At 50.0% G+C, this 27,150-nt stretch overlaps 2 protein-coding genes across 2 annotated transcripts in view; both read left to right on the top strand.

Annotated features, from left to right (window-relative positions):
* The window catches only part of LOC140492531 (metallo-beta-lactamase domain-containing protein 1-like), a 63,050-nt gene extending 48,400 nt beyond the window's left edge, over window positions 1-14,650 (top strand). Inside the window, exons 3-6 of the mRNA XM_072591460.1 lie at window positions 7,910-7,975; window positions 8,485-8,642; window positions 11,086-11,278; window positions 14,422-14,650. Of these exons, the coding sequence (XP_072447561.1) occupies window positions 7,910-7,975; window positions 8,485-8,642; window positions 11,086-11,278; window positions 14,422-14,433 (429 nt within the window). The 3' untranslated portion in view covers window positions 14,434-14,650. The remainder of the gene's footprint in view (window positions 1-7,909; window positions 7,976-8,484; window positions 8,643-11,085; window positions 11,279-14,421) is intronic.
* Window positions 14,651-20,702: 6,052 nt separating this feature from the next.
* Window positions 20,703-23,209, top strand: LOC140492427 (transmembrane protein 272-like). The gene is made up of 3 exons (XM_072591319.1): window positions 20,703-20,739; window positions 21,292-21,471; window positions 22,842-23,209. Exons 1-3 carry the CDS (start codon window positions 20,715-20,717, stop codon window positions 23,207-23,209), a joined length of 573 nt encoding a protein of 190 aa, XP_072447420.1. The 5' UTR covers window positions 20,703-20,714.
* The last annotated feature ends 3,941 nt before the right edge of the window (window positions 23,210-27,150 follow it).

Genomic DNA, 27,150 nt, shown 5'->3' with positions numbered 1-27,150 from the left:
CCACGGCCAATCCACCCGAACCTGCACATCCCTGGGCACTATGTGCCAATTTAGCACGGCCAATCCACCCTAACCTGCACATCCCTGGGCACTATGGGACAATTTAGCACGGCCAATCCACCCTAACCTGCACACCCCTGGGCACTATGGGGCAATTTAGCACGGCCAATCCACCCTAACCTTCACATCCCTGGGCACTATGGGACAATTTAGCATGGCCAATCCACCCCTAACCTGTACATCCCTGGGCACTATGGGACCATTTAGCACGGCCAATCCACCCTAACCTGCACATCCCTGGGCACTATGGGACAATTTAGCACGGTCAATCCATCCCTAACCTGTACATCCCTGGGCACTATGGGACCATTTAGCACGGCCAATCCACCCTAACCTGCACATCCCTGGGCACTGTGGGGCAATTTAGCACGGTCAATCCATCCTAACCTACACACCCCTGGGCACTATGGGACAATTTAGCACGGCCAATCCACCCTAACCAGCACATCCCTGAGCACTATGGGACAATTTAGCACGGCCAATCCACCCTAACCTGCACATCCCTGGGCACTATGGGACAATTTGGCACGGCCAATCCAGGACAATTTGGCACGGGATTTGCAGGTTAGGGTGGATTGGCCGTGCTAATTTGCCCACGGTGTTCAAGGATGTGTGGGTTGGGTGCATTAGACAGGGGTAAATGCAGAATAGTAGGGTTGGTGAATGAGTCTGGGTGTGTTACTCTTCAGAGGGTTAGTTTGGACTGGTTGGGCCGATGGGCCTGTTTCCACACTGTCGGGGATTCTCTGGATCCTGGTTTCCAATTGCTAGCTGTAATGAGTGTTATTGAAGTGGGATTCAATCCCAGGCTTCGACAGAAACTCTAACTTTAATCAATCCCTTGGCATACTGACTCTGCGTATCTTATCGCAAGTCCCTAATCAAACAATGTACCTTTACCTTGATCTTTACACAGAGTTCCTGTATAATCAACAGACCATTAACACAAGGAAATAAAGGAGATGGCAAGAGTTGGGGAGATACACAGAGTTAGGTCATACATCGTCAGATATTAGAGTACGGAAGGAGGCTATTTGGCCCATCGTGTCTGCATCACTATTAGTCCTATCTCCATAGCTCTCCCAATTTTTGCCTTTCAAATATATATCTAGCTCACTTGGAAACTTTCTGTGTATTCTATCTCCATCAGTCTCCCAGGCCGAACCTTCCAAATCCTCACAATCTGCTCCTCATCTCACTGCAACCTCTCTTACTGACAACAAGAAATCCTCCACATCACAGTGGGTCAGGCAGTGTCCGTGGAGAGAGAGCAAGCTAACATTTTGACTCTCGATGACTGTTCCTCAGAGCTGACGGGAAGTGTTGGGGGGGGGACAGTATTGATGCAATAGTAGGGGGTGGAGTGGAGGAGGAACAGTGCGGATGGGTTAGATTAGGGAACTGGAATGTGAGAATGATAGAACAATGGTGTATCTAACTACCAGACTGGAAAGGACAAGGTTAAAAATCACCCAGCACCGGGTTATAGTCCAACAGGTTTATTTGGAAGCACTAGCTTTCAGAGTGCTGCTCCTTCGTCAGGTGGTTGTGGAATAGGATCATGCAGCTCTCCGAAAGCTAGTGCTTCCAAATGATTCCTGACGAAACGTTGACTGCCCCGCTCCTCGGATGCTTCCTGACCCTGCTGCGCTTTTCCAGCAACACACTCTCAACTCTGACCTCCAGCATCTGCAGACCTCACCGTCTCCTTCCAAACTTAACCTGTTGGACGACACACTTGGTGTTGCGTGCTTTTTAACTTTGTCCACCCCCCAGTCCAACACCGGCTCCTCCACACCGTGGAAGGAACAGACAGTCTCGGGGGAGTTGGCGTGAGGGGCAAGAGGACGTGGTGACAGAGCGTGCAACCACTGAAAGGGAAGGAATAGGAGTGGGTTCACACTCCGAAGGTGTTGAACTCAATGTTAAGCCCAGCAGTAGCCAGTGTGAAGGTGAGGTGTTGCCCACCCAGTTTGTGCTGGGATTCACTGCAGCACACCGAGGACAGACGCTGTGTTAAAATGACCAGCTACAGGAAGGTCTGGGGGCCTTCTGCTTACGCACGGACTGGAGGTGTTCCACAAAGTGGTCACCTCCACCCTCCCCCCCCAAGTCTGCCACATTGGATGTAGCAAACAGAATTGACCAGGTTGGAGGGGGAGGGGGGGGGGGGGGGGAACAGGTGAAATGAAAGGTTAGGCAGAAGTGGGGGCTGCAGATGCTGGAGATCAGAGGAGTGGTGCTGGAAAAGCACAGCAGGTCAGGCAGCATCCGAGGGAGCGGGAGAATCGACGTTTCGGGCAGGAGTCCTTCATCTGTTATTCTTGATGAAGAGTTTATGCCTGAAATGTCGACTCTCCTGCTCCTCGGATGCTGCCTGACCTGCTGTGCTTTTCCAGCACCGCTCTGATCTAGACTCACCTGGCAAGACTCCTCGTTACTGACAGACCAACTGCTGGAAACAAAATATCCTTCTTTGTCACGTCAAAGTTGTTTGTAAGTTTGAAAACCTCAATAAGGTCACCTCTTCACCCTCTCTGCGCCAAGGAGGATAGGCCCAAATTTCTCCAGATATCTCCTTGTACTGAAAATGCCTCATTCTAGTAAATCTCCTTTGAACTCTCTCCAGAATTTTAACACCCTTCCTCAAATAAAGCACCCAGAACCGGACACAATACTCCAAATGGGGTCTGACCAAAGATTTGTGGAGGTGTAGCATCACTTCCTGGCTTTTATACTCTCTGCCTCTATTTATAAGAGGATCCTACAAGCCCTTTGCAATAGCTGTTTCAATTTGCCTGGCCACCTTTGGAGAATTGTACATCTTATCTCATCGAGTGGTGGGACAGGGTTGAGGGCTCTATGGCCACCTCCAGTTCCTTTATCCTGGAGAAGGTAGAGAAAGATAAGGGGGACGCTTGTGACAAAGGGTTACTGGACCCCCTGGAACATCAAGTCTGTTTCCCTCTCTCTCTCTCTCCACTGATGCTGCCAGCCCTGCTGAGTTTCTCCAGCAATAGCAAGTTAGGCAGAAATTTAAAAAGGAGGTCCTCGAGGGTACTAATATCCAGATTACTCCCGGTGCTAGGAGCTAGCGAGGGCAGGAATAGGAGGATAGAGCAGATGAATGCATGGCTGAGGAGCTGGTGTATGGGAGAAGGATTCACATTTCTGGATCATTGGAATCTCTTCTGGGGTAGAAGTGACCTGTACAAGAAGGACGGATTGCACCTGAATTGGAAGGGGACTAATATACTGGCAGGGAACTTTGCAAAACTGCTTGGGAGGATTTAAATTAGTAAGGTGGGGGCTGGGGAGGGGGGAGGAGGTGGGGGGGAGGAGGTGAGGGGGGACAAGGGGGATAGTGAGGAATGAGATCAATCTGAGACGGGTACAGTTGGGAAAGGGACCGAGTCAAAGCAGTCAGGGCAGGAAGGACAAAGCAGACAACAAGGTAGGACTAATAAATTAAACTGCATTTATTTCAATGCATGGGACCTAACAGGGAAGGCAGATGAACTCAGGGTATGGTTAGGAACATGGGACTGGGATATCATGGCAATTACAGAAACATGGCTCAGGGACGGGCAGGACTGGCAGCTTAATGTTCCAGGATACAAATGCTACAGAAAGGGAGGTAACAGAGGAGAGGGAGTGGCGTTTTTGATAAGGGATAGCATTACAGCTGTGCTGAGGGAGGATATTCCCCGAAATACATCCAGGGTGGAATTATTTGGGTGGAATTGAGAAATAAGAAAGGGATGATCACCTTATTGGGATTGTATTATAGACCCCCCAATAGTCAGAGAGAAATTGAGAAACAAATTTGTAAAGATATCTCAGCTATCTGTAAGAATAATAGGGTAGTTATGGTCTGGGTTTTTAACTTTCCAAACATCGACTGGGACTGTCATAGTGTTAAGGGTTTAGATGGAGAGGAATTTCTTAAGTGTGTACAAGACAACTTTCTGATTCAGTCGGTGGATGTACCTACTAGAGAAGGTGCAAAACTTGACCTACTCTTGGGAAATAAGGCAGGGCAGGTGACTGAGGTGTCAGTGAGGGAAGCACTTTGGGGCCAGTGACCATAATTCTATTAGTTTTGAAATAGTGATGGAAAAGAATAGACCAGATCTAAAAGTTGAAGTTCTAAATTGGAGAAAGGCCAATTTTGACAGTATTAGGCAAGAACTTTTGAAAGCTGATCGTAGGCAGATGTTCGCAGGTAAAGGGACAGCTGGAAAATGGGACGCCTTCAGAAATGAGATAACAAGAATCCAGAGAAAGTATACTCCTGTCAGGGTGAAAGGGAAGGCTGGTAGGTATAGGGAATGCTGGATGACTAAAGAAATTGAGGGTTTGGTTAAGAAAAGGAAGGAAGCATATGTCAGATATAGACAGGATAGATCGTGTGAATCCTTAGAAGAGTATAAAGGAAGTAGGAGTATACTTAAGAGGGAAATCGGGAGGGCAAAAAGGGGACATGAGATAGCTTTGGCAAATAGAATTAAGGAGAATCTAAAGGGTTTTTACAAATATGTTAAGGACAAAAGGGTAACTAGGGAGAGAATAGGGCCCCTCAAAGATCAGCAAGGCGGCCTTTGTGTGGAGCCACAGAAAATGGGGGAGATACTAAATGAATATTTTGCATCAGTATTTACTGTGGAAAAGGACATGGAAGATATAGACTGTGGGGAAATAGATTGTGTCAGCTTGAAAAATGTCCAGATTACAGAGGAGGAAGTGCTGGATTTCTTGAAATGGTTAAATGTGGATAAATCCCCAGGACCTGATCAGATGTACCCGAGAACTCTGTGGGAAGCTAGAGAAGTGATTGCTGGGCCTCTTGCTGAGATATTTGTATCATCGATAGTCACAGGTGAGGCGCTGGAAGACTGGAGATTGGCCAACATGGTGCCACTGTTTAAGAAAGGTGGTAAAGACAAGCCAGGGGACTATAGACCAGTAAGCCTGACCTCGGTGGTGGGCAAGTTGTTGGAGGGAATCCTGAGGGACAGGATGTACATGTATTTGGAAAGGCAAGGACTGATTAGGGATAGTCAACATGGCTTTGTGCGTGGGAAATCATGTCTCACAAACTTGATTGAGTTTTTTGAAGAAGTAACAAAGAGGATTGATGAGGGCAGAGCAGTAGATGTGATCTATATGGACTTCAGTAAGGCGTTTGACAAGGTTCCCCATGGGAGACTGATTAGCAAGGTTAGATCTCATGGAATACAGGGAGAACTAGCCATTTGGATACAGAACTGGCTCAAAGGTAGAAGACAGAGGGTGGTGGTGGAGGGTTGTTTTTCAGACTGGAGGCCTGTGACCAGTGGAGTGCCACAAGGATCGGTGCTGGGTTATTTATGTAAATGATTTGGATGTGAGCATAAGAGGTACAGTTAGTAAATTTGCAGATGACACCAAAATTGGAGGTGTAGTGGACAGCGAAGAAGGTTACCTCAGATTACAACAAGATCTTGATCAAATGGGCCAATGGGCTGAGAAGTGGCAGATGGAGTTTAATTCAGATAAATGCGAGGTGCTGCATTTTGGGAAAGCAAATCTTAGCAGGACTTATACACTTAATGGTAAGGCCCTAGAGAGTGTTGCTGAACAAAGAGACCTTGGAGTGCAGGTTCATAGCTCCTTGAAAGTGGAGTCGCAGGTGGATAGGATAGTGAAGAAGGCGTTTGGTATGCTTTCCTTTATTGGTCAGAGTATTGAGTACAGGAGTTGGGAGGTCATATTGTGGCTGTACAGGACATGGGTTAGCCCACATTTGGAATACTGCGTTCAATCCTGGTTTCCTTCCTATCGGAAGAATGTTGTGAAACGTGAAAGTGTTCAGTAAGGATTTACAAGGATGTTGCCAGGGTTGGAAGATTTGAGCTACAGGGAGAGGCTGAACAGGCTGGGGCTGTTTTCCCTGGAGCGTCGGAGGCTGAGGGGTGACCTTATAGAGGTTTATAAAATTATGAGGGGCATGGATAGGGTAAATAGACAAAGTCTTTTCCCTGGGGTGGGGGAGTCCAGAACTAGAGGGGCATAGGTTTAGGGTGAGAGGGGAAAAATATAAAAGAGACCTAAGGGGCAACTTTTTCACCCAGAGGGTGGTACGTGTATGGAATGAGCTGCCAGAGGAAGTGGTGGAGGCTGGTACAATGACAGCATTTAAAAGGCATCTGGATGGGTATATGAATAGGAAGGGTTTGGAGGGATATGGGCCTAGTGCAGGCACATGGGACTAGATTGTGTTAGGATATCTGGTCAGTACGGATGAGTTGGACCGAAGGGTCTGTTTCCACGTAGTGTATCTCTATGACTGTAATTTCCGCTTTCTGTCAGAGGTTTCACAGCAATGCAGAGAATTATGAGCCAGCGCTGATAAAGTCGACACGTTTCCGTGACACTGATCTGAAAAGGATCTGCAGAAACCGACCTCGACTTGCAATTCAGCTGCTGGAGTTCATCTGCGGTTAAATATTAAATATTAACGTCCTTATCATGAAGTCAGCCATTAACAAAGCAGCCCTCCAGGGATGCAATAAACCACGTGCACATCTTATCAAGTGGGATTTTCCCCAGGAAGAGGGCAATATTCCTCCATCGCGTGTGTGATTTTCGACTCTCAAGTTTGTGGATAAAGGCGATAAGAAATAGGAGGTCTTTCAGCGCTCCCGACAAAACCTGTTTCAGACTTCCAAGAAGATCTCCATTTACCCCACTCCCCCCCCCCCCCCCCCCCCCCTCCGTCAGCTCCACGGAAATTAACTCTGGAGGGAAAACAGATTAAAAAGGATACGCAAACAGGGACCTGATCTCTTGGATGGTAAAGGGATGCGTTCAAGTATAAACCTGTTTTGAATCTCCTGCGAGTTTAGACAGCCTTAAGTTCTTTGTCACACAGAGGAGATGGGCGCCTCTGGTTGGGCCTCAGCATTTATTGCCTGTCCCTAGTTGCCCCCTTGAGGCGGTGGTGGCAGGTTGTGGGGTGGAGGTTCACGATGCGCGTCCCCATGGCAACACCTCAGCCAATCAGAGTCAACCTGCTAACCAATCAGCAGCCCCTTTTCCCCTGCGGTGGCAATGGATGCGACCGGTTGGGATTTTGGCATTCTTGTGCGTGTCCTGATGAAATGTCTCAGGCCAGGCAGATGTCCTCTCAGCGATGTAGACAATGTGGGACTTGTTTTCAAGAGCCAGTGTGGACGTGTGGGGCCAAGTGGCATTCCCTTAGGAATTTGTTTGGTCAAAAAACAAATTGAGCATTGCCTGAAAAAGACACATTTTGTTGAAGCTTTCTCGTCAGGACAGTTCGCAAGAATATCAACAAAGGTGAAAACCGGCATTCAATATGAGAATGCTGATTGGTTGGCTGGGCGGATTCTAATAGGAAAAGGCAGTACTATGGAGAATGCAGCAATGAGTGATTGACAGTTAACTGCCAAGCTTTGATTTAAATTGCCCAACTCAAAAGAAACTGAACAGCAACTCACCAACTCAGAGAAAATGGAGACATTTATAACCTGATTTCTTGTAAAATGACCTGCGGAGGCTATGATCCCACAGTCTCCTCAAGTATGTTGGAAGAACTTTTCAGTTTTTCTCTCTACCTACGTTTCTCCACATCCAGATCAATGACCCGAATCCCAGGAATTCTCTGCCCTGCGCGGAAACATCTGAAGAAAGCTTGGCAGTGAACTGTCAATCACTAACATTACAACAGTGTACAACCTGAAATCTTTGAGAGAATGTCAAATTTTTCGATGAATCCCTTTAACTCGTTGTTGACTCAGAAACATGCTTTAATCAGTTTGTTTTTCTTGACCACCTCTACCAACAGATTTTGTTTCCAGCGATTCACATCCACGCAACAGGGAGTAGAGGATGCTGTGCGAACCGATGTGGGGTAGGTTCCTCCATTCTCTGTTCCCACTCTCCTGATTATTGGAAAGGATGGGAACGCACATGAGAGGGTCACGGAAGTGGGGGAGAGGTGTGCCACAGAGCCGGGAGGGGGGTGAGGAGGGGGGAAGGATAATAAAACTCACCAGAGTGTTGGTAGAAACTGAGAGGGATGTGTTGACATCGTGCTGATGTGACTCAACCGGTAATGGGGCTGGTGCTGTGGGAATGTTCGAATTCGGTGAAAAAGCTGGAAGTTAAAAGGTGGCCGAGTGGTCAGCACTGATGCCTCATGGTACCTCGATCCCACCCCGGGGTGACTCCCTGTGTGGGGTTCGCACCTTCCCGCGTTTGTGGTGGGAAATTGTAACGCGGTGTATCCAAGACAAAACCCGCCTCTGTGCTCAGCTTGGGAGAAAAAGCCTATCGTCCCTTCGTCCCGCTACTCGCAAAAGTGTCAGCGGTTTGCGCTGAGATCCTTGATTGTTCTCATCAATCTTGCTGTCCTTTCAGATGTTCCTCTCTATTGTGTTTGCTGCTGTGGGGTCGCTGGGCGCAGGGTACTGTCTGATTGTCTCCTCACTGGGCCTGGTGAACGGACCGATGTGTCAGACCGGAACGAACAACTGGTCACAGCCTTTCTTCACCGACCTGGAGGAGTTAGAGTTGAAGTAAGACTCGCGGGTGGGGAAACGGGGGGGGGAAATGGCTTGCCTTCCCTGGCCATCGCGTTTAACACAGGCCGGGGCGGAGGGACGGGAATGGGGGTGGGGAGGGGAGCGCTGCGCTGTTGGGGGTGTCCGATGCACCCCCCCCACACACCCCGTGGAAAATGGAGGCAAACGATTCCCATTCCGAAGAAGGGGCAGGATCATGTATCCCGGGCCCCACTCTCCCACCGGGTGTCTGTGGCCCACACTCATCAGTCTAGGGAACCAGAAAGATTCCCAATGGCATTCCCGCTTTCGGGAGCCTTACTGCACATCAATTGGCTGTCTCGCCTCTGACATCAGCTCAAGAGTGATGAGAACTCAAGTGTAATCCATCGAAAGTAAACTGCACCTGAGGACATAAACAAACACAATGTATATTTCTTTATTTTCGAGGTGAATAGTTATAGTTAGTAAGAGAGATAAACAACAGGGGAAGCAGTCTCTGTGATCAGTAAGGCCAGAAGAAACAGGAACAGCAGCAGGCCACTCAGCCCCTTTCAGTCTGCTGCTACATTCATGCAGTCATAGAGATGTACAGCACAGAAACAGACCCTTCGGCCCAACCCGTCCATGCCGACCAGATATCCCGACCCAATCTAGTCCCACCTGCCAACACTTGGCCCATATCCCTCCAAACCCTTCCTATTCATATACCCATCCAGATGCCTTTTAAATGTTGTAATTGTACCAGCCTTCACCACATCCTCTGGCAGCTCATTCCATACACGTACCACCCTCTGTGTGAAAAGGTTGTCCCTTAGGTCTCTTTTATATCTTTTCCCTCTCACCCTAAACCTATGCCCTCTAGTCCTGGACTCCCCGACCCCAGGGAAAAGACTTTGCCTATTTACCCTCTCCATGCCCCTCATGATTTTATAAACCTCTATAAGGTCACCCCTCAGCCTCTGACGCTCCTGGGAAAACAGCCCCAGCCTGTTCAGCCTCTCCCTGTAGCTCAAACCCTCCAACCCTAGCAACATCCTTGTAAATCTTTTCTGAACCCTTTCAAGTTTCACAACATCTTTCCGATAGGAAGGAGACCAGAATTGCACGCAATATTCCAACAGTGGCCTAACCAATGTCCTGTACAGCCGCAACATGACCTCCCAACTCCTATACTCAATACTCTGACCAATAAAGGAAAGCATACCAAACGCTGCCTTCACTATCCTATCCACCTGCGACTCCACTTTCAAGGAGCTATGAACCTGCATTCCAAGGTCTCTTTGTTCAGCAACACTCCCTAGGACCTCACCATTAAGTGTATAAGTCCTGCTAAGATTTGCTTTCCCAAAATGCAGCACCTCACATTTATCTAAATTAAACTCCATCTGCCACTCCTCAGCTCATTGGCCCATTTGATCAAGATCCTGTTGTAATCTGAGGGCCAGGATAGGATAAATAGACAAAATCTTTTCCCTGGGGTGGGGAAGTCCAGAACTGGAGGGTATAGGTGTAGGGTGAAAGGGGAAAGATATAAAAGAGACCTAAGGGGCAACTTTTTCACACAGAGGGTGGTACGTGTATGGAATGAGCTGCCAAAGGATGTGGTAGAGGCTGGGACAATTGCAACATTTAAGAGGCATTTGGATGGGTATATGAATAAGAAGGGTTTGGAGGGATATGGGCCGGGTGCTGGCAGGTGGGACTAGATTGGGTTGGGATATCTGGTTGGCATGGACGGGTTGGACCGAAGGTTCTGTTTCCGTGCTGTACATCTCGATGACTCTATGAAGTGTTTCATCCTGTGATGATGGTCAGGTTATTTTGTCCGTTTTTGTTTTTGTTTGAAGAGAGGTCGTAAGGTTGATGTGCCCAGCAGTCTACCAAAACAATCGGAGCTTGTGAGGCCTTGGCTTTTTTTTAAAAAACGGTGAAACAATAGAAGCAGCCTGGCTGGGTGTGACCAGCTCTCACAGGGTTTCTAGTTTTGTTTTAGTTTCCCGGTTCCACTTTAAGCAGTTGTTGTTGTTGTGGGCTTCAAGAAGTAGATGCTATCTCTTCCCTTCTCTCAGTTACAGCCAGAAACTGGGGCTTCTCTCTCCTGCTGGGGGTTCATTTACCCTTTTGCTCAGGGAGGTGTTTATGGAATGTGACCACATTGGAGCAGTTACTCAGTAATAGTTGCTACATCTATTATTCTGTTAGGGTTTGCAACAGAGTGAAGTTATTATAAATTCCTTTTTCATTGGTTGTATTTTAACTATAGTGCATAAATAAATTGTGTTTTACTTAACGTTTGACCAATCGAATTGCACCTAAAACACAGTATTTCACATTTGCCTTTAAAATAAGAAAACGTTAGGGCCTAGATTACCTTCTTAAAATATTTTGAGGGGGTGAATCTGGCCTGGTCCATAACAATGCGCTTAACCTAATGGATCATTTCTGCATCCCGCAGTGAGGACAGTTACCTCTTCCATCCCGAAATGTGGGACTCGGTGTGTAAGAAGCCTAAAGACGTGATTGTCTTCAACGTGGTCCTCTTTGCCTTACTGATCGGATTCAGCGGTATCGAGCTGGTACTCTGCCTGCTTCAGATGGTCAACGGCCTCTTCGGGTGCCTCTGTGGGACGTGCGGCAAGAGCCGAGCGGTGAGTTTTAGACGTCACAGTCAGCATTGACTGAGGAAGCAAGCACACACACACACACTGAGTGCGGTTCCTCATTCAAGGTCCACACCTGACCTCCGATCGCTCCATAGCAGCCTTGCATTTTAAACTGTCGTGGTAATACCGCTGGATTAGTAACCCAGCGATGAATCATAGAACCCTTACAGTGCGGACGTAGGCCCTTCCACCCAACAAGTGGGTAGAATGACAGCACAGTGGCTCAGTGGTTAGCACTGCTGCCTCACAGCGCCAGGGACCCGAGTTCAATTCCCGCTTCGGGGCAACTGCCTGTGTGGAGTGTGTACATTCTCCCCGTGTCTGCGTGGGTTCCCTCCCACAATCCAAAGATGTGCAGGTTAGGTGAATTGGCCAGGCTAAATTGTCCATAGTGTTAGGTGCATTAGTCAGGGGTGAATGTAGAGGGTTGGGTCTGGGTGGATTGCTCTTCGGAGGGTCGGTGTGGACTTGTTGGACCGAAGGGCATGTTTCCACACTGTAGGGAATCTAATCTAAGTCCACACCAATCCACCCAAACTCATTCCCCTATTATCCTGTATTTACCCCTGACTAATGCCCCTAGCCTACACAACCCAGGGCACTACGGGCAATTTCCCATGACCAATCCACCCTAACCTGCACATCCCTGGACACTATGGGACAATTGAGCACGGCCAATCCACCCTAACCTGCACATCCCTGGGCACTATGGGACAATTTAGCACGGCCAATCCACCCTAACCTGCACATCCCTGGACACTATGGGACAATTTAGCACGGCCAATCCCCCCTAACCTGCACATCCCTGGGCACTATGGGACAATTTAGCACGGCCAATCCACCCTATCCTGCACATCCCTGGACACTATGGGACAATTGAGAACAGCCAATCCACCCTAACCTGCACATTCCTGGACACTATGGGACAATTGAGCACGGCCAATCCACCCTAACCTGCACATCCCTGGGCACTATGGGACAATTTAGCATGGCCAATCCACCCTATCCTGCACATCCCTGGACACTATGGGACAATTGAGAACAGCCTATCCACCCTAACCTGCACATCCCTGGGCACTATGGGACAATTTAGCACGGCCAATCCACCCTATCCTGCACATCCCTGGACACTATGGGACAATTGAGAACAGCCAATCCACCCTAACCTGCACATCCCTGGGCACTATGGGACAATTTAGCACGGCCAATCCACCCTAACCTGCACATCCCTGGGCACTATGGGACAATTTAGCACGGCCAATCCACCCTAACCTGCACATCCCTGGGCACTATGGGACAATTTAGCACGGCCAATCCACCCTAACCTGCACATCCCTGGGCACTATGGGACAATTCAGCACGGCCAATCCACCCTAACCTGCGCATCCCTGGGCACTATGGGACAATTGAGCACGGCCAATCCACCCTAACCTGCACATCCCTGGGCACTATGGGACAATTTAGCACGGCCAATCCACCCTAACCTGTGCATCTTTGGACTGTGGGAGGAAACCCGAGCACCTGGAGGAAACCCACACAGACACGGGGAGAATGTGCACAGACAGACAGTCGCTTGAGGCTGGAATCAAACCCGGGTCCCTGGTGCAGTGAGGCAGCAGTGAGGCAGCAGTGAGGCAGCAGTGCTAACTACTGAGCCACCGTGCCTCCCTTGGTTCACGTGTTCAAATCCCACCATGTCTGTGTCCACCATGATGCCATTCCTAACTCACCCCAGCTGCCAGCACATGGTCCGTATCCCTCTGTTCCCTGCCTGTTTCTGCCTCTGTCGAAATCCCTCTCAAACGTTGCGATTATATCTGCTTCTCCCACCTCCTCTGGCAGCTCATTCCAGGCACCTACTCCCCTCTGTGTAAAAAAACAGCCTGGCACATCTCCCTTAAACATTCCCCCTCTCACCTTAAACCCATGCCTCCTTGGGGAAAGAGACTCTGATTACCCATGCTATCCATATTTTATAGACTCCTATCAGCCTTTGACATTACAATGAAAACAATCTACTCACAAGGGTCCTGAAGACGGGTTATACCCAAAACGTTGACTTCACCACCTCCTGATGCTGCCTGCCTTGCTGTGTTCCTCCAGCCTCCTGCCTGTCCCTTCCGATGCTGCCTGCCTTGCTGTGTTCTTCCAGTCTCCTGCCTGTCCCTCCTGATGCTGCCTGCCTTGCTGTGTTCTCCCAGCCTCCTGCCTGTCCCTCCTGATGCTGCCTGCCTTGCTGTGTTCTCCCAGCCTCCTGCCTGTCCTCCCTGATGCTGCCTGCCTTGCTGTGTTCTCCCAGTCTCCTGCCTGTCCCTCCTGATGCTGCCTGCTTTGCTGTGTTCCCCCAGCCTCCTGCCTGTCCCTCCTGATGCTGCCTGACTTGCTGTGTTCCTCCAGCCTCCTGCCTGTCCCTCCTGATGCTGCCTGCCTTGCTGTGTTCCTCCAGCCTCCTGCCTGTCCCTTCCGATGCTGCCTGCCTTGCTGTGCTCTCCCAGCCTCCTGCCTGTCCCTCCTGATGCTGCCTGCCTTGCTGTGTTCCCCCAGCCTCCTCCCTGTCAAGCTCTCCTTATAGCCAATATGCTCCAATCCAGGCAACATCCTGGTAAACCTCTTCTGCGCCCTCTCCAATGACTACACGTCCTTCCTATAGTGCGGCGACCAGAACTGCGCGCAGGTCTCCAAATGCGGCCGAACTGAAGTTTAGTTGGGTCAGAGGTCACACTGAAAGTCTCATACAGCTGTGAAGATGGGACTGTGCTCTTTGGAGAATAGAAGGCTGACAGCAGGTTCGACAGAGGTGTTCAAAACCACGAGGGGCTTGGAAAGCGTCGAGAGGGAGAGGCTGGAAGGATTGAAAACCGGAGGGGAGAGATTTGAGGTGATTCAGCCAAAGAATGCAGGAAGGGGGTGAGGATCTGGAGTGCGTTGCCTGAGAGTATGTGGTCAAGACCGAATTCGAAACTAGCTTTCAGAAAGAGATCATCTGAAGAGGGGGGGGAGCAAGAAACGTTCGCAGGGCGATGGGGTGCAGGCAAGGTGAGGGTGACTAGGTGGGACGCTCTTGCAGAGAGCTAGTCGGCATTTGATGGCTGCACTGTGACCATTGTGCGATTCTGTTCTGTTCACAGGGCCCAGTGTAAAATGTGATGAACCAGGGAAGATGCATATTGATTTACCACTGGGTAAAAAATTATCAAATTCACTCGTGTCAAACCTCTTGCTGAAGAATTAGTCCTTGGCTTGCCATTCTGCATCTCCTTTGTCATGAGGAAGTTCCCTTTTCTCCTGTTTGTACAAACTGCTTGAAAGAGCTTGTATTTTCAAAGCAATCTTTAATAAATCATAGATCATGATGTCTGCCTTTGGTCCACGGATTCTCTTTTCCTTCAGGGTGTTGGCATCAAAGGCTTGGCCAATCACGTCCAGCATTCATTGTGTCAAGTTTACTTCATTCAAGTAGCCAGCAAAGTAGCACACTGTTTAACCAGGTAACATCGCCACAACCATACCAGGCTCATTCCAGAGAGAGAGAGAGAGAGAGAGAGACGATTGATGGCAGCTTTAACCCAAGGGTCACCGCCTCAGGCGAGGGGAGAGGTTGTGAAGGGGCGAGGGGAGAGGTTGTGAAGGGGCGAGGGGAGAGGTTGTGAAGGGGCGAGGGGAGAGGTTGTGAAGGAGAGTCCTTCACAGGTAACCTCAGCCCATTGCAGGAATTGAAATCAACGCTCTTAGCTTCACAAACCAGCCACGTCCGGCCAACTGACTGCTCCACCACAGCATTCACAAGGGGGTCTGATCGCTCTCAGTGTCTCCCTGTTCATTCCTGATGCACTGCGGCTGCTATCACTGTAAATCCAGCATGGTTATCCATTCCACGGGACGGCACGGTGACTCAGTGGTTAGCGCTGCTGCCTCCCAGCACCAGGGACCCAGGTTCGATTCCACCCTCAGGCGACTGGTCGGTGTGGAGTTTGCACATTCTCCTCGTGTCTGTGTGGGTTTCCTCCGGGTGCTCCGGTTTCCTCCCACAGTCCGAAGATGTGCAGGTTAAGGTGAATTGGCCGTGCTAAATTGCCCAGGGATGTGTAGCATAGGTGCATTAGTCAGGGGTAAATGTAGAGTACTAGGGTAGGAGAGTGGGTTTGAGTGGGATACTCTTTGGAGGGTCGGTGTGGACTTGTTGGGCCGAAGGGCCTGTTTCCACACTGTCGGGATTCTATGATTCTCTGGAAAGGGGCTGTTGCAGTGTAGTGGCCCTTCCTGTGAGCCAAGAGGCCTGAGTTCAAATCCCACCTGTCCCTGAAGTATGTAATAATATCTCTGAATAGGTTGGTGAGGAAAATATTTCGTATTCTGGTCCATGTTTCACCTGGATTGCCCATTTTAGGGGGAGGTGTCAGTGGGATATTGATATTGTCATGAGGTTGGTAATCCACAGGCCCAGCTTGGGCTGGAAGCAAAGATCACATTGGGTCAGGCAGCATCCAGGGAGAGAGACCAAACTAGCATTTCGAGTCCAGATGACTCCTACATCAGAGCTGATTGGAAGTGCGGACGGTCAAAGAGGGTGGTGCTGGAAAAGCACAGCATCCGGGGAGCAGGGGAGTCGATATTTTGAGCATTAACTCTTACTGATGAAGGGCTTATGCCCAAAACGTGTGGTCTCCAGCATCTGGAGTCCTCACTTTTTCCCCGCGAGGTGTGAAGGGGACAGCATTTGTGTGGGAGGATGGAGTGCTGGGGGAGAAAGGATATTGATTAGTGTAGGCTGAGCGATTGGAGTGTGAGAATGATAGTACAATAGCGTGTCTAACTGCACCCCACCCCCAAGACTGGAAAGGACGGGCAGTCCTACTGGGGTGGAGGGCTGGGAGAGGACACGGTGACAGAACATGGAACAAGCAAAGCTGAAAGGAAAGGAAGGAATGGGAATGTAGGTTCACAATCGGAAGGTGCTTGAAGTCCAGAAGTCTGTAAAGTGCCGAGTCTGAAGATGAGATGAGAAGCCTCCATTTTGCGCTGGGATTCACTGGAACACTGCAGCATGCCAGGGATAGACACATGAGCAGGACCCTGCGTTAAAATGACCGGAAGGTGGCGGGGGGGGGGTGGGGGGCTTATGCTTCAGCAGGGACCCGGAGGTGTTGTGCAAAATGGTCACCCCCGTTCTGCATCTGATTTCTCCACTGTAGAGTAGGCTGCACTGGGTGCAGTGAATACAGTAGACCAGGTTGGAGGGGGAACAGAGGTGAAGGGGCAGCTGTTGTAACCCCTGCACATGGGAAAGTACCATGGGAAGGGGGACGGTCTTGGTGGCTCCCTGGGGATACACCGGTTCAAATCTCAGGGGGGACGCCCGGGAGAATTTTTAATTCAACAAACAAATCTGGCATTGAGAGCTAATCTCCGTTGCGGTTTCTCTCTTCAAACTCAAAGGTTGAGGGAACTACCTGAAAGAGAAGTTTACAAAGATGTGATCGAGGTTTTACAAAATTATGATAACGTGGAGAGTCAGAGTCTTTTTTCCCAGGGAAGAAATTGTCAATTAGTAGGGGGCAAAGGTCGAAGGTAAAGGAGGGGGTAAGTTTAAAGGAGATGTCAGAGGCAGGTTTTTTTTTAAACAGTGCCTGGATTGTACTGCCAGGGGAGCTGGTGGAAATAGAGACAGCTAAGACGCACCTTGACAGATCTATGAATAGGTTAGGGACTAAGGGGTATGGACTGCAAAGAGGCAAAACATTTTTAGTTTAGGAAAGCATAGACTGGAGAGGGTTCAGAAGAGATTTACCGGGATGTTACCAGGTATTGAAGGTTTGAGTTATAAAGGGAAGCTGGATAGTCCACATTTGGATGGGTATACGAATAGGAAGGGTTTGGAGGGATATGGGCCGGGTGCTGGCAGGTGGGACTAGATTGGGTTGGGATATCTGGTCGGCATGGACGGGTTGGACCGAAGGGTCTGTTTCCGTGCTGTACATCTCTATGACTGGGACTTTTTTCACTGGAGCATAGGAGTTTGAGGGAAGACCCTTATAGAGGTTTATAAAACCATGAGGGGCATGGAGAAGATGAATGGCGGGTGTCTTTTCCCCTAGGGTGGGGGATTTCAAGACTAGCGGGCACATTTTTAAGGTGAGAGGAGAAAGACTTTGAAAAGGACATGAAGGGGCAATGTTTTCACACAAAGAATGGTTCGTGTGTGGAATGAACTTCCTGAGGGAGTGGTGGATGTGGGTACAGTTACAACATTTAAAGACATTCAGGTAAGTTCATGAACAGGAAAGGTTTGGAGGAATATGGGCCAGGAGCAGGCAGTGGGACTAGTTTAGTTTGGCATTGTGGTCGGCATGGACTGTTTGGACCGAAGGGTCTGTTTCCGTGCTGGAGGTGTCTATGTGGCTGTCACTGGTTAGTCCAAGATTTATTGGCCATCCCTAATTACCAAGAGGGCAATGACGTCACTGTAGGCCAGACCGGGTAAGGATGGCAGATTTCCTTCCCCAAAGAACTTTTGTAAACACAGTGGAATGTTCTAACAATCGACAGTAGCCATCATTGAGGCTCTGAATGCCAGATTGTTTTCCTTTTAAAAATTAAATTCAAATTCTATGATCTTCAATAATAGGATATAAGCTCAGGTACACCATAATATCTGCAGTAATAGTCCAGTGACAATAACCCAACACACACCCTCACAGAGAGGGGAATACCACAAGAGACCTAAAAGGGGAAGGAGGTGACTGCTCTAGAGAGGGTGGAGAGAAGATTTACTTGAATGTTGGCCAGGGCTGGAGAATTGTAGCTATGAGGGTGGTACGGTGGCTCAGTGGTTAGCACTGCTACCTCATGGCGCCAGGGACCTGGGTTCGTTTCCAGCCTCAGGTGACTGTCTGTGTGGAGTTTGCACGTTCTCCCCGTGTCTGCATGGGTTTCCTCCGGGTTCTCCGGTTTCCTCCCACAGTCCAAAGATGTGCAGGTTAGGGGTGGATTGGCCATGCTAAATTGTCCCATAGTGCCCAGGGATGTGCAGGTTAGGGTGGATTGGCCGTGCTAAATTGTCCCATAGTGCCCAGGGACATGCAGGTTAGGGGTGGATTGGCCGTGCTAAATTGTCCCATAGTGTCCAGGGATGTGCAGGTTAGGGTGGATTGGCCGTGCTAAATTGTCCCATAGTGTCCAGGGATGTGCAGGTTAGGGTGGATTGGCCGTGCTACATTGTCCCATAGTGCCCAGGGATGTGCAGGTCAGGGTGGATTGGCCGTGCTACATTGTCCCATAGTGCCCAGGGGTGTGCAGGTTAGGGTGGATTGGTCATGCTAAATTGCCCCATAGTGCCCAGGGGTGTGCAGGTTAGGGTGGATTGGTCATGCTAAATTGCCCCATAGTGCCCAGGGATGTGCAGGTTAGGGTGGATTGGTCATGCTAAATTGCCCCATAGTGCCCAGGGGTGTGCAGGTTAGGGTGGATTGGCCATGCTACATTGTCCCATAGTGCCCAGGGGTGTGCAGGTTAGGGTGGATTGGCCGTGCTACATTGTCCCATAGTGCCCAGGGATGTGCAGGTTAGGGGTGGATTGGCCGTGCTAAATTGTCCCATAGTGTCCAGGGATGTGCAGGTTAGGGTGGGTTGGGTTGGTGGTAGAGACCGAGACGCTAACCCCTGCAAAAAGGTACCTGGAGCTGCACCTTAAGTGTCAGGCAATGGTCTGTGTGCAGGAAGATGGGATTAGAAAGGACATCTGGGTCAGCATGGACAAGATGGGCTGAATGTACCCCTCTTGTCTTGTGTCATTTATAGAGTCACAGTGATGTACAGCACAGAAACAGACCATTCGGCCCAACTCATCCATGCTGACCAGATATCCTACTGTAATCTAGTCCCATTTGCCAGCACTGGGCCCATATCCCTCCAAACCCTTCCTAATCATGTACCCATCCATATGCCTTTTAAATGCTGTAATTGTACCAGCCTCCACCACATCCTCTGGCAGCTCATTCCATACATGTACCACCCTCTGTGTGAAAAAGTTGCCCCTTCGGTCCCTTTTATATCTTTCCCCTCTCACCTTCAACCTATGCCCTTTAGGTTTGGACTCCCCTACCCTGGGGAAAAGACTTTGCCTATTTACCCTATCCATGCCCCTCATAATTTTATAAACCTCTATAAGGTCACCCCTCAGCCTCCGACGCTCCAGGGAAAACAGCCCCAGCCTGTTCAGCCTCTCCCTGTAGCTCAGATCCTCCAACCCTGGCAACGTCCTTGTAAATCTCTACAGAACCCTGTCAGGTTTATCTGTGGCTCGATGAAAATAGATTAGCAATAGACAGCAAACTTCCCAAACCTTCTCTGACAGCGATAATAAAACACTCGGTTACAGCCCCCTCCTGTGTCTCTTATACTTGAACAAACGTGATAATGAGTTATACAAATTACCCACTCAAAAGTTAGATTTATGTTTCAACGCCCCATCCCACCCAGAACTACCGCTCAACCCCCTGCTCTGCTCTGTACCTAACCCTTAGATAATCCCTGTCAACTAATACTCCATCCCGCCCCCATCCATTTTCCACTTCTCGCTTGCCAGTATCGCCCAGCGTCATAGAAACTAACACAGCCCAAGTGACCAATCACAGACAATTACAGCCCCAGTTGCCGGGGCGATGAGCTAAAAGCAACGTCTTCCCCCACACCCCCAATACCCCTGCATTCCATCCTCCCGCACCCCCCCCCCCACCCCCCACCAACCCCACTCTCTTCCCCAACCTGCCCACCACCTCCCACCCCTCCGACCTGAAACAATTACAAACCCTCACAAAGTTGGCGGTAACCCAAGCATGAATTTCTTACTCAAGGCTTAAGGATGAACAATGATTATTTATGACAGCTGAACGCCAGTTGGAAAGTGAGTTACCGCAGGGTTGGAGGGATTGGAGCGGTGGAGGGGACAAGTTAATTCTATTTGTGACTGACATCCCTGGCAAAGAATGATCCAAATGAGCCCCCCCCCTTCCTCCCCCAACACCACACCCCAATGAGGTTTATAAAGATACGATTCCCTGTGAATTATTGTGAAAACTCTCCCTACCTCTCCACGTTGGGTTTTGTTTTTGAGAGCTAAGGAGGTGGGAGCAGGGGGTTTCTGAATGAATTGGGGACTTCTGTCTCACAAGGGGAGAGAGAGAGAGATGGAGGGGGGGGGGTGCCAGAGGAAGTGTCCAAACACTAGTTGGGTCCTCAATGGATGTCACAACTCATGCTATGGACACTTTGCTGCTGTCTCAGGAGACAGTGATGCTTGTGGTGTTGTTACTTCACACCGTGTCTCATGGACGGAAGTAACACAGGTCTCATTGGGGCTGGCACACATTCTGTTAATGACTCCTTTGCCTCCGCAGAGTCCTTATTCATTCTTTTCACGTTGATGAATCTGGGATACGTCAGTATCGGTAAGTCCCCAAGAGGAAAGAATACAACAAAACTTGCAACTGGGCAAACAGCTGGGATGGCAACCGGTGTTCAATCCCACATGTGCCTTCCTTACACCCATCCAAGCCAACGTCCCACGGCCGAGGTCATCAAAGACCCCTCCCGACCCAGTCATCAACCCCTCCAACCTCTTCCCGTCAGGCAGAAGATGCGAAGCGCGCGCCGACAGGTACAAGGACAGCTCCTTCCCCCTTGCTGTTATTAGCATGCTGAACAGACCTCTCATACTTTACATGTAATGTCGGTCTCGGTCTTTCTCTACAGCATTGTATTCCTCGCTCTAATGCACTTTGTACGGTATGATCTGTCTGTGCTGCACGCAAAACAAAACTTTTCGAGGGACATGGGACAACAGTAAATGAAATCGAGTGTGTAACAGAGATCTCAGATTTTAAGAGAGAAAACTCCAACCATTTCACGATGTGGAAAAATAAGATTAGTAGCGCATTAATTAAATCATCAGTCCTGCTGCTTTATTTTGATTGTCATTCTTTTCTCATCTTCTCTTTCAGCTGTGTTCTATAAGGATTCTTGCCCCAAAGGTCAATTACTTCCCCTTTATAATATTGTTTCTGCTTTCTATAATACTGCAACCATGTTTGTGGAACTTTATGGTCACAAGTGCCCCAAATCTTGCTACAGATTTTGGGCTGTACTTACCAAGATCATCGAGGGTGCCTGGCTCGTAACAGGTAATTTGAAGTTCGATAATGTTGAGTGGGTTCCTGGGGGATTAAGAAGGCATGCACTGTTGAGGCTTTTTGTCCTGCACGCATCAGGACACAATCGCAAGAGTACCAAATTTCACAGTTAAGTGGACTCTGATTGGTTTGGGGGATGCTCCAAAGGACAAGTACTCCTTCAAGTTTTCCTTCAAATTGAAAACAACAAAGAAAACCCAGGTCAATCTTGATTGGGTGCTGTGTTGTCGTGGGGAAGTTTTACTCGATTCAGAAAAATTTCATACCTAGAAATGTGCTTGGTGTTACCTCAAATAATCACAGCCAATTGGCTTTTCTAAACTTTTGAGTAACTTGTATATCCTTGATGTCAACACCTCAATCGATCAGCGTCTACTTGCTGCCCAATCAGTACCCTTTCTGTACCCAGCGTAAATTGTTGTTCCCTTGGGAATTGTGCATTCTTGCAATGGTGTCCTGATGGGCGCAAACAAGAAGACCTTCAATGTGATTCGTCCATTCCCAATAATCCTCGCCGCGCTGCTCATCACGTGACTACTCTGCTTTGACATCGGTGAGATGGGTGACAGAAAGCTCTGGAAACACTAAGCCAGTCAGGCAGCGGCTAGAGATTCAGTTAGAAACAGATTCAGGTGGGTGACTTCTCATCAGAACTCGATAAAGCAAGACCTATGGAAGGTCTTACACATGAGAACAGGAAGGGAAACAGAAATATCAAGAGTTAGGGAACCCTGGGTGATTGAAACTTGAACCTCTTGCAAGCACCAGTGAAGGTCGGTGAAGGGAAGGCCGATGTATTTCCAAGTCGGGATGGTGACTGGCTCAGAGGGGAACCTGCAGGGGGGTGGTGTTCCAATGCATCTGCTGCCCTTGTCCTTCCAGATAATAGAGGTCGTGGGTTTGGAAAGTGCTGTCTAAGAAGCCTTGGAGATTTGCTGTAGTGCATCTTGTAGATGGTACTCACGGCTGTTACTGAGCATCAACGGTGGAGGGAGGAGATGTTTGAGGATGTGGTGCCAATCCAGCGGGGGGGTGGCTGCTTTGTCCCTGGATGGTGTTGAGTTTCTCGAGTGTTGTCCAGGGGCAGGTGGGGAGTATTCCCTCACCCTCCTAACTCGTGGATGGTGGGTTAGGCTTCGGAGGGGGGGGGGAGTCAGGCGGGGAGTGACTCGCAGCAGGATTACCCAGCCTCTGACCCCTCTCGTAGCTGCTGTGTTGATGTGGATGGGTGCAGCTGAGTAACCCTGGGATGTCGATCATGGAGGGGTGGGGGGGGGGGGGGGGGGGGGGGGAGGGGTTTGGCGATGGCAACACCGTTGGCGGTCAGACTCCCCCTCGTTAACTGTTGCTTCTCTGTGCAGGTTCCTACTGGATTTACGAAATCTATCCGCCTTACGCCATCAGCGAAATGCGGCCGGATTATTGCGACCACGTCTTTTACACGTTCTGCCTGGTGACCGTTGCCCTGTCCTATGTCACCTTTGTGGGCTCGTTGCTGTTGGAGCTCTGTCTCCGGTTCGGCTCGCGGAGACGGCAGCAGACGCCGTCGGGTGAGGGGCAGGTGGAGGTCCCCAGAGCGCCACCAGCAGCCCCCCCCATGGGGGTCCAACTCTTGCCCTCCCAGACGGCGGTGGAACCGCAGACCACCATGTCGAGCATCTCTCAGAAACATGGCCACCGCAAGAGGAGGCACAGGCCTAAACCGGAAACCAGGCGCAAACCGGTCTGACCGAGACTTGGCATTGGAACCGGTGGGGAGTGGGGAGTCCACTTGGGGGAGATCTCCTTCCTGACCCAGAGCACCATTGCGTTGAAATTAATGATGAAATATAAATTGTATTCCGCTCAGTCACAGCTTCCTCTCTCTGTTCATCCTCCGTTCTGAGTGAACTTTTCTCTTGCGTTTGGTTTTATGGACTGTCCTTGCAAATTCTCCTCCATGGCTGTGTGTGGGTTTCACCCAGGTGCTCCAGTTTCCTCCCACAGACCAAAGGTGTGCAGGTGAGGGTGGACTGGCCGTGCTAAATTGTCCCATAGTGCCCAGGTATGTGCAGGTTAGGGTGGATTGGCCATGCTAAATTGTCCCATAGTGCCCAGGGATGTGCAGGTTAGGGGGGATTGGCCGTGCTAAATTGTCCCATAGTGCCCAGGGATGTGCAGGTTAGGGTGGATTGGCCATGCTAAACTGTCCCATAGTGCCCAGGGATGTGCAGGTTAGGGTGGATTGGCCATGCTAAATTGTCCCATAGTGCCCAGGGATGTGCAGGTTAGGGTGGATTGGCCATGCTAAACTGTCCCATAGTGCCCAGGGATGTGCAGGTTAGGGTGGATTGGCCATGCTAAATTGTCCCATAGTGCCCAGGGATGTGCAGGTTAGGGTGGATTGGCCGTGCTAAATTGTCCCATAGTGCCCAGGGATGTGCGGGTTAGGGTGGATTGGCCGTGCTAAATTGTCCCACAGTGCCAAAGGATGTGCAGGTTAGGATGGATTGGCTGTGCTAAATTGTCCCATAATAACCAGGGATGTGCATGTTAGGGTGGATTGGCCGTGCTAAATTGTCCTGTAGTGCCCAGGGATGTGCAGGTTAGGGTGGATTGGCCGTGCTAAATTGTCCCATAGTGTCCAGGGATGTGCAGGTTAGGGTGGATTGGCCGTGCTAAATTGTCCCATAATGCCCAGAGATGTGCAGGTTAGGGTGGATTGGCCGTGCTAAATTGTCCCATAGTGCCCAGGGATGTGCAGGTTAGGGTGGATTGGCCGTGCTAAATTGTCCCACAGTGCCAAAGGATGTGCAGGTTAGGATGGATTGGCTGTGCTAAATTGTCCCATAATAACCAGGGATGTGCAGGTTAGGGTGGATTGGCCGTGCTAAATTGTCCTGTAGTGCCCAGGGATGTGCAGGTTAGGGTGGATTGGCCGTGCTAAATTGTCCCATAGTGTCCAGGGATGTGCAGGTTAGGGTGGATTGGCCGTGCTAGATTGTCCCATAATGCCCAGAGATGTGCAGGTTAGGGTGGATTGGCCGTGCTAAATTGTCCCATAGTGCCCAGGGATGTGCAGGTTAGGGTGGATTGGCCGTGCTAAATTGTCCCACAGTGCCAAAGGATGTGCAGGTTAGGATGGATTGGCTGTGCTAAATTGTCCCATAATAACCCGGGATGTGCATGTTAGGGTGGATTGGCTGTGCTAAATTGTCCTGTAGTGCCCAGTGATGCGCAGGTTAGGGTGGGATTGGCCGTGCTAAATTGTCCCCGTAGTGCCCAGGAATGTGCAGGTTAGGGTGGGATTAACCGTGCTAAATTGTCCCATAGTGCCCAGGGATGTGCTGGTTAGTCAGGTGTAAATGTTTATTAATACGGTACTGGAAATGGGTCTGGGTAGGTTACTCTTTGGAGGGTTGGCCAGGACTTGTTGGGCCAAAGTGCCTGTTTGCACATTGTTGAGATTCTATTATTCTGTGACTGTGTACCTCTTACACGAAATGGCTTGGGGCTTCCCCACCCATTGACTCCAATGGGGGCAAGCTTACCCTCTCTCTGCGTTACAGAATGATCAGTAGAACATCCTCAACGGAGACCAATCAGCCATCCTGTCTGTGCTAGCCCGCTGCTCTCTGCAAGAGCAGCTCAGTAGACCCTGCTTCCCCCTTCCCCTGGCGTTTCCCCATAGTCCTCCTCTCTGAGTTATGAAATGGTTTGCGCATTAAAACTGAATTTCAAGACAGTGCCCGTGATTTTTTCTCACAATCGCTCTGAATCGTCGGGGGGGGGGGGGGGGGGGGGGTTAGGCGCGCGGCAGTGTTGGCTGGCTATTCTGCCCATCGTGTTGGCCCTTGCTGGCACAACTGTTGATGCCCCAACCCGCAGGGCCCCCCATTACAATGGTGAGCTCCGATCTAATGCCTCTCTCTCTCTCTCTCTCTGCCAAGCTCCCCCACAAGGTGCTGTCCTTGCCCTGGCATCTCACCAAACGCGCTTAGCCGCTGCCCATCAGAGCCCCCCTCAGACCTGAGACCCCTTGAACAGATGCCGGGAAAGGGTGGGGGGGGGAATGGTGTGGTGAGATAGTCCCAGGGAACTCCCAGCATGCTATGATGCCCACGGGCTAACCATCAGCCAGTGTGGGCATTAGTGTTGAGTGTCTATGCTTTGAAACGCCTTGCCCAGACCATTTAAGCCCCACTGATGTCACAATCTACTGTGTGTGTAAGCTCCTCATTAACCCGACTCGCAAGTGAAAGGAGAGAACCGAAAAAACCTCATCGGTTTGGGGGGTGGGGCGGAGGAGGGCAGTTGGGGGCAAAAGGCACTGCGTGCATCTGCCCTTCCAGATGAGCCCCAACGACAGAACAGGATGGGGAAGACATCATATAAACGCAGTGAGTACAGCCTCTCAGTGTTGACTGCAGGAAGTCGAGCAGTCTGAGAAAATCGACGATAGATTCTTAAAAATCAGCCTCTGGGGTCATCATAGCGTGGAACCATCGACCCATCACATCCACACTGGCCAACAATCACCGAACCACAATAATCCCATTTTCCTGCACTCGGACCATAGCCTGCAACGCCCTGGTATTCCAAGATGCTTCTGAAGACCCGAGCCCCTCCTGTTGCATCATTTAGTTTTGATAGCACCTTTCATAATCAAGGGAAGCGTTGAGCAGCCGATGAAATGCTCCTTGAAACGCGCCAGTCAGTTTGCCCACAGCAGGGTCTCACAAAAGCCATCGTGAGCCCAAGGTATGCCAACCGACGGATGCACACCAGTGTAAGATCGAATTCCCCCTCTACCCCCCCCCACACACCCACCCAAGGGGAAAAGTGAGGGTCCTCATTTTAAGGTTGCCCCAGCAACATGGTCCCTCTGATAATTCCACGCTCCTTCAGGACTGCATTGGAAGAGGCGCCCCAATTTACAAACCCAAATGCTGCAGTCCACCTGCTGTGGGTTGACCTGCAATGCCATTAGGGAGGACATCCCTGGATCTTGACTCAGCAGTGGTGCAGGAAAGGTGATGTATTTCCAAGTCAGGATGGTGAGTGGCTCGGAGGGGAACTTGCAGGGGGTGGTGTTCCCATGTATCTGCTGCCCCCTGTCCTTCCACAGGGTAAAGTTCATGGGTTTGGAAGGTGCTGCCTGAGGATCTTTGGTGAATTGCTGCAGTGCATCTTGTAGATGGTACTGCTACTGAGCGTCGGTGGGGGAGGGAAGGGGATGTTTATGGATGTGGTGCCAATCAAGTGGGGGGGGGCTGCTTTGTCCCTGGATGGTGTCGAGCTTCTCGATTGTTGTTGGAGCTGCCCCCCCTCCCCATCCAGGGGCAAGTGGGGAGTATTCCCTCACCCTCCTGACTTGTGCCTTGTCGCTGGTGGGACAGGCTTTGGGGAGTCAGGAGGGGAGTTACTCACCGCAGGATTCCCAGCCTCTGACTTGCTCTTGTAGCCTCTGTGTTTCTATGGTGAGTCCAGTTAAGTTTCTGATCAATGATAACCCCCAGGATGTTGATAAGGGGGATTTAGTGACGATAACACCACTGAATCCATTGAATCTAACCACGAGTGGTGGTTAGATTAGATTCTATATCGATTATTTTAGCGATTCCACTATAAGTGGCCATGCCTTAGCTTCATAGGCCTCTATGCTTTGGATTTCCCTTCCTAAAGCTCTCT

This window comes from Chiloscyllium punctatum, chromosome 21 (assembly GCF_047496795.1).
Source record: "Chiloscyllium punctatum isolate Juve2018m chromosome 21, sChiPun1.3, whole genome shotgun sequence".
Taxonomy (NCBI): Eukaryota; Metazoa; Chordata; class Chondrichthyes; order Orectolobiformes; family Hemiscylliidae; genus Chiloscyllium; species Chiloscyllium punctatum.
This window is presented reverse-complemented; position numbering and strand designations above follow the sequence as displayed.

Coding starts and splice junctions, on each gene's coding strand:
- LOC140492427 (XM_072591319.1), top strand. CDS start 20,715: ATGAATCTGGGATACGTCAGTATCG. Junction 20,740..21,291: donor TCTGGGATACGTCAGTATCG/GTAAGTCCCCAA, acceptor CTTCTCTTTCAG/CTGTGTTCTATAAGGATTCT. Junction 21,472..22,841: donor GGGTGCCTGGCTCGTAACAG/GTAATTTGAAGT, acceptor TTCTCTGTGCAG/GTTCCTACTGGATTTACGAA.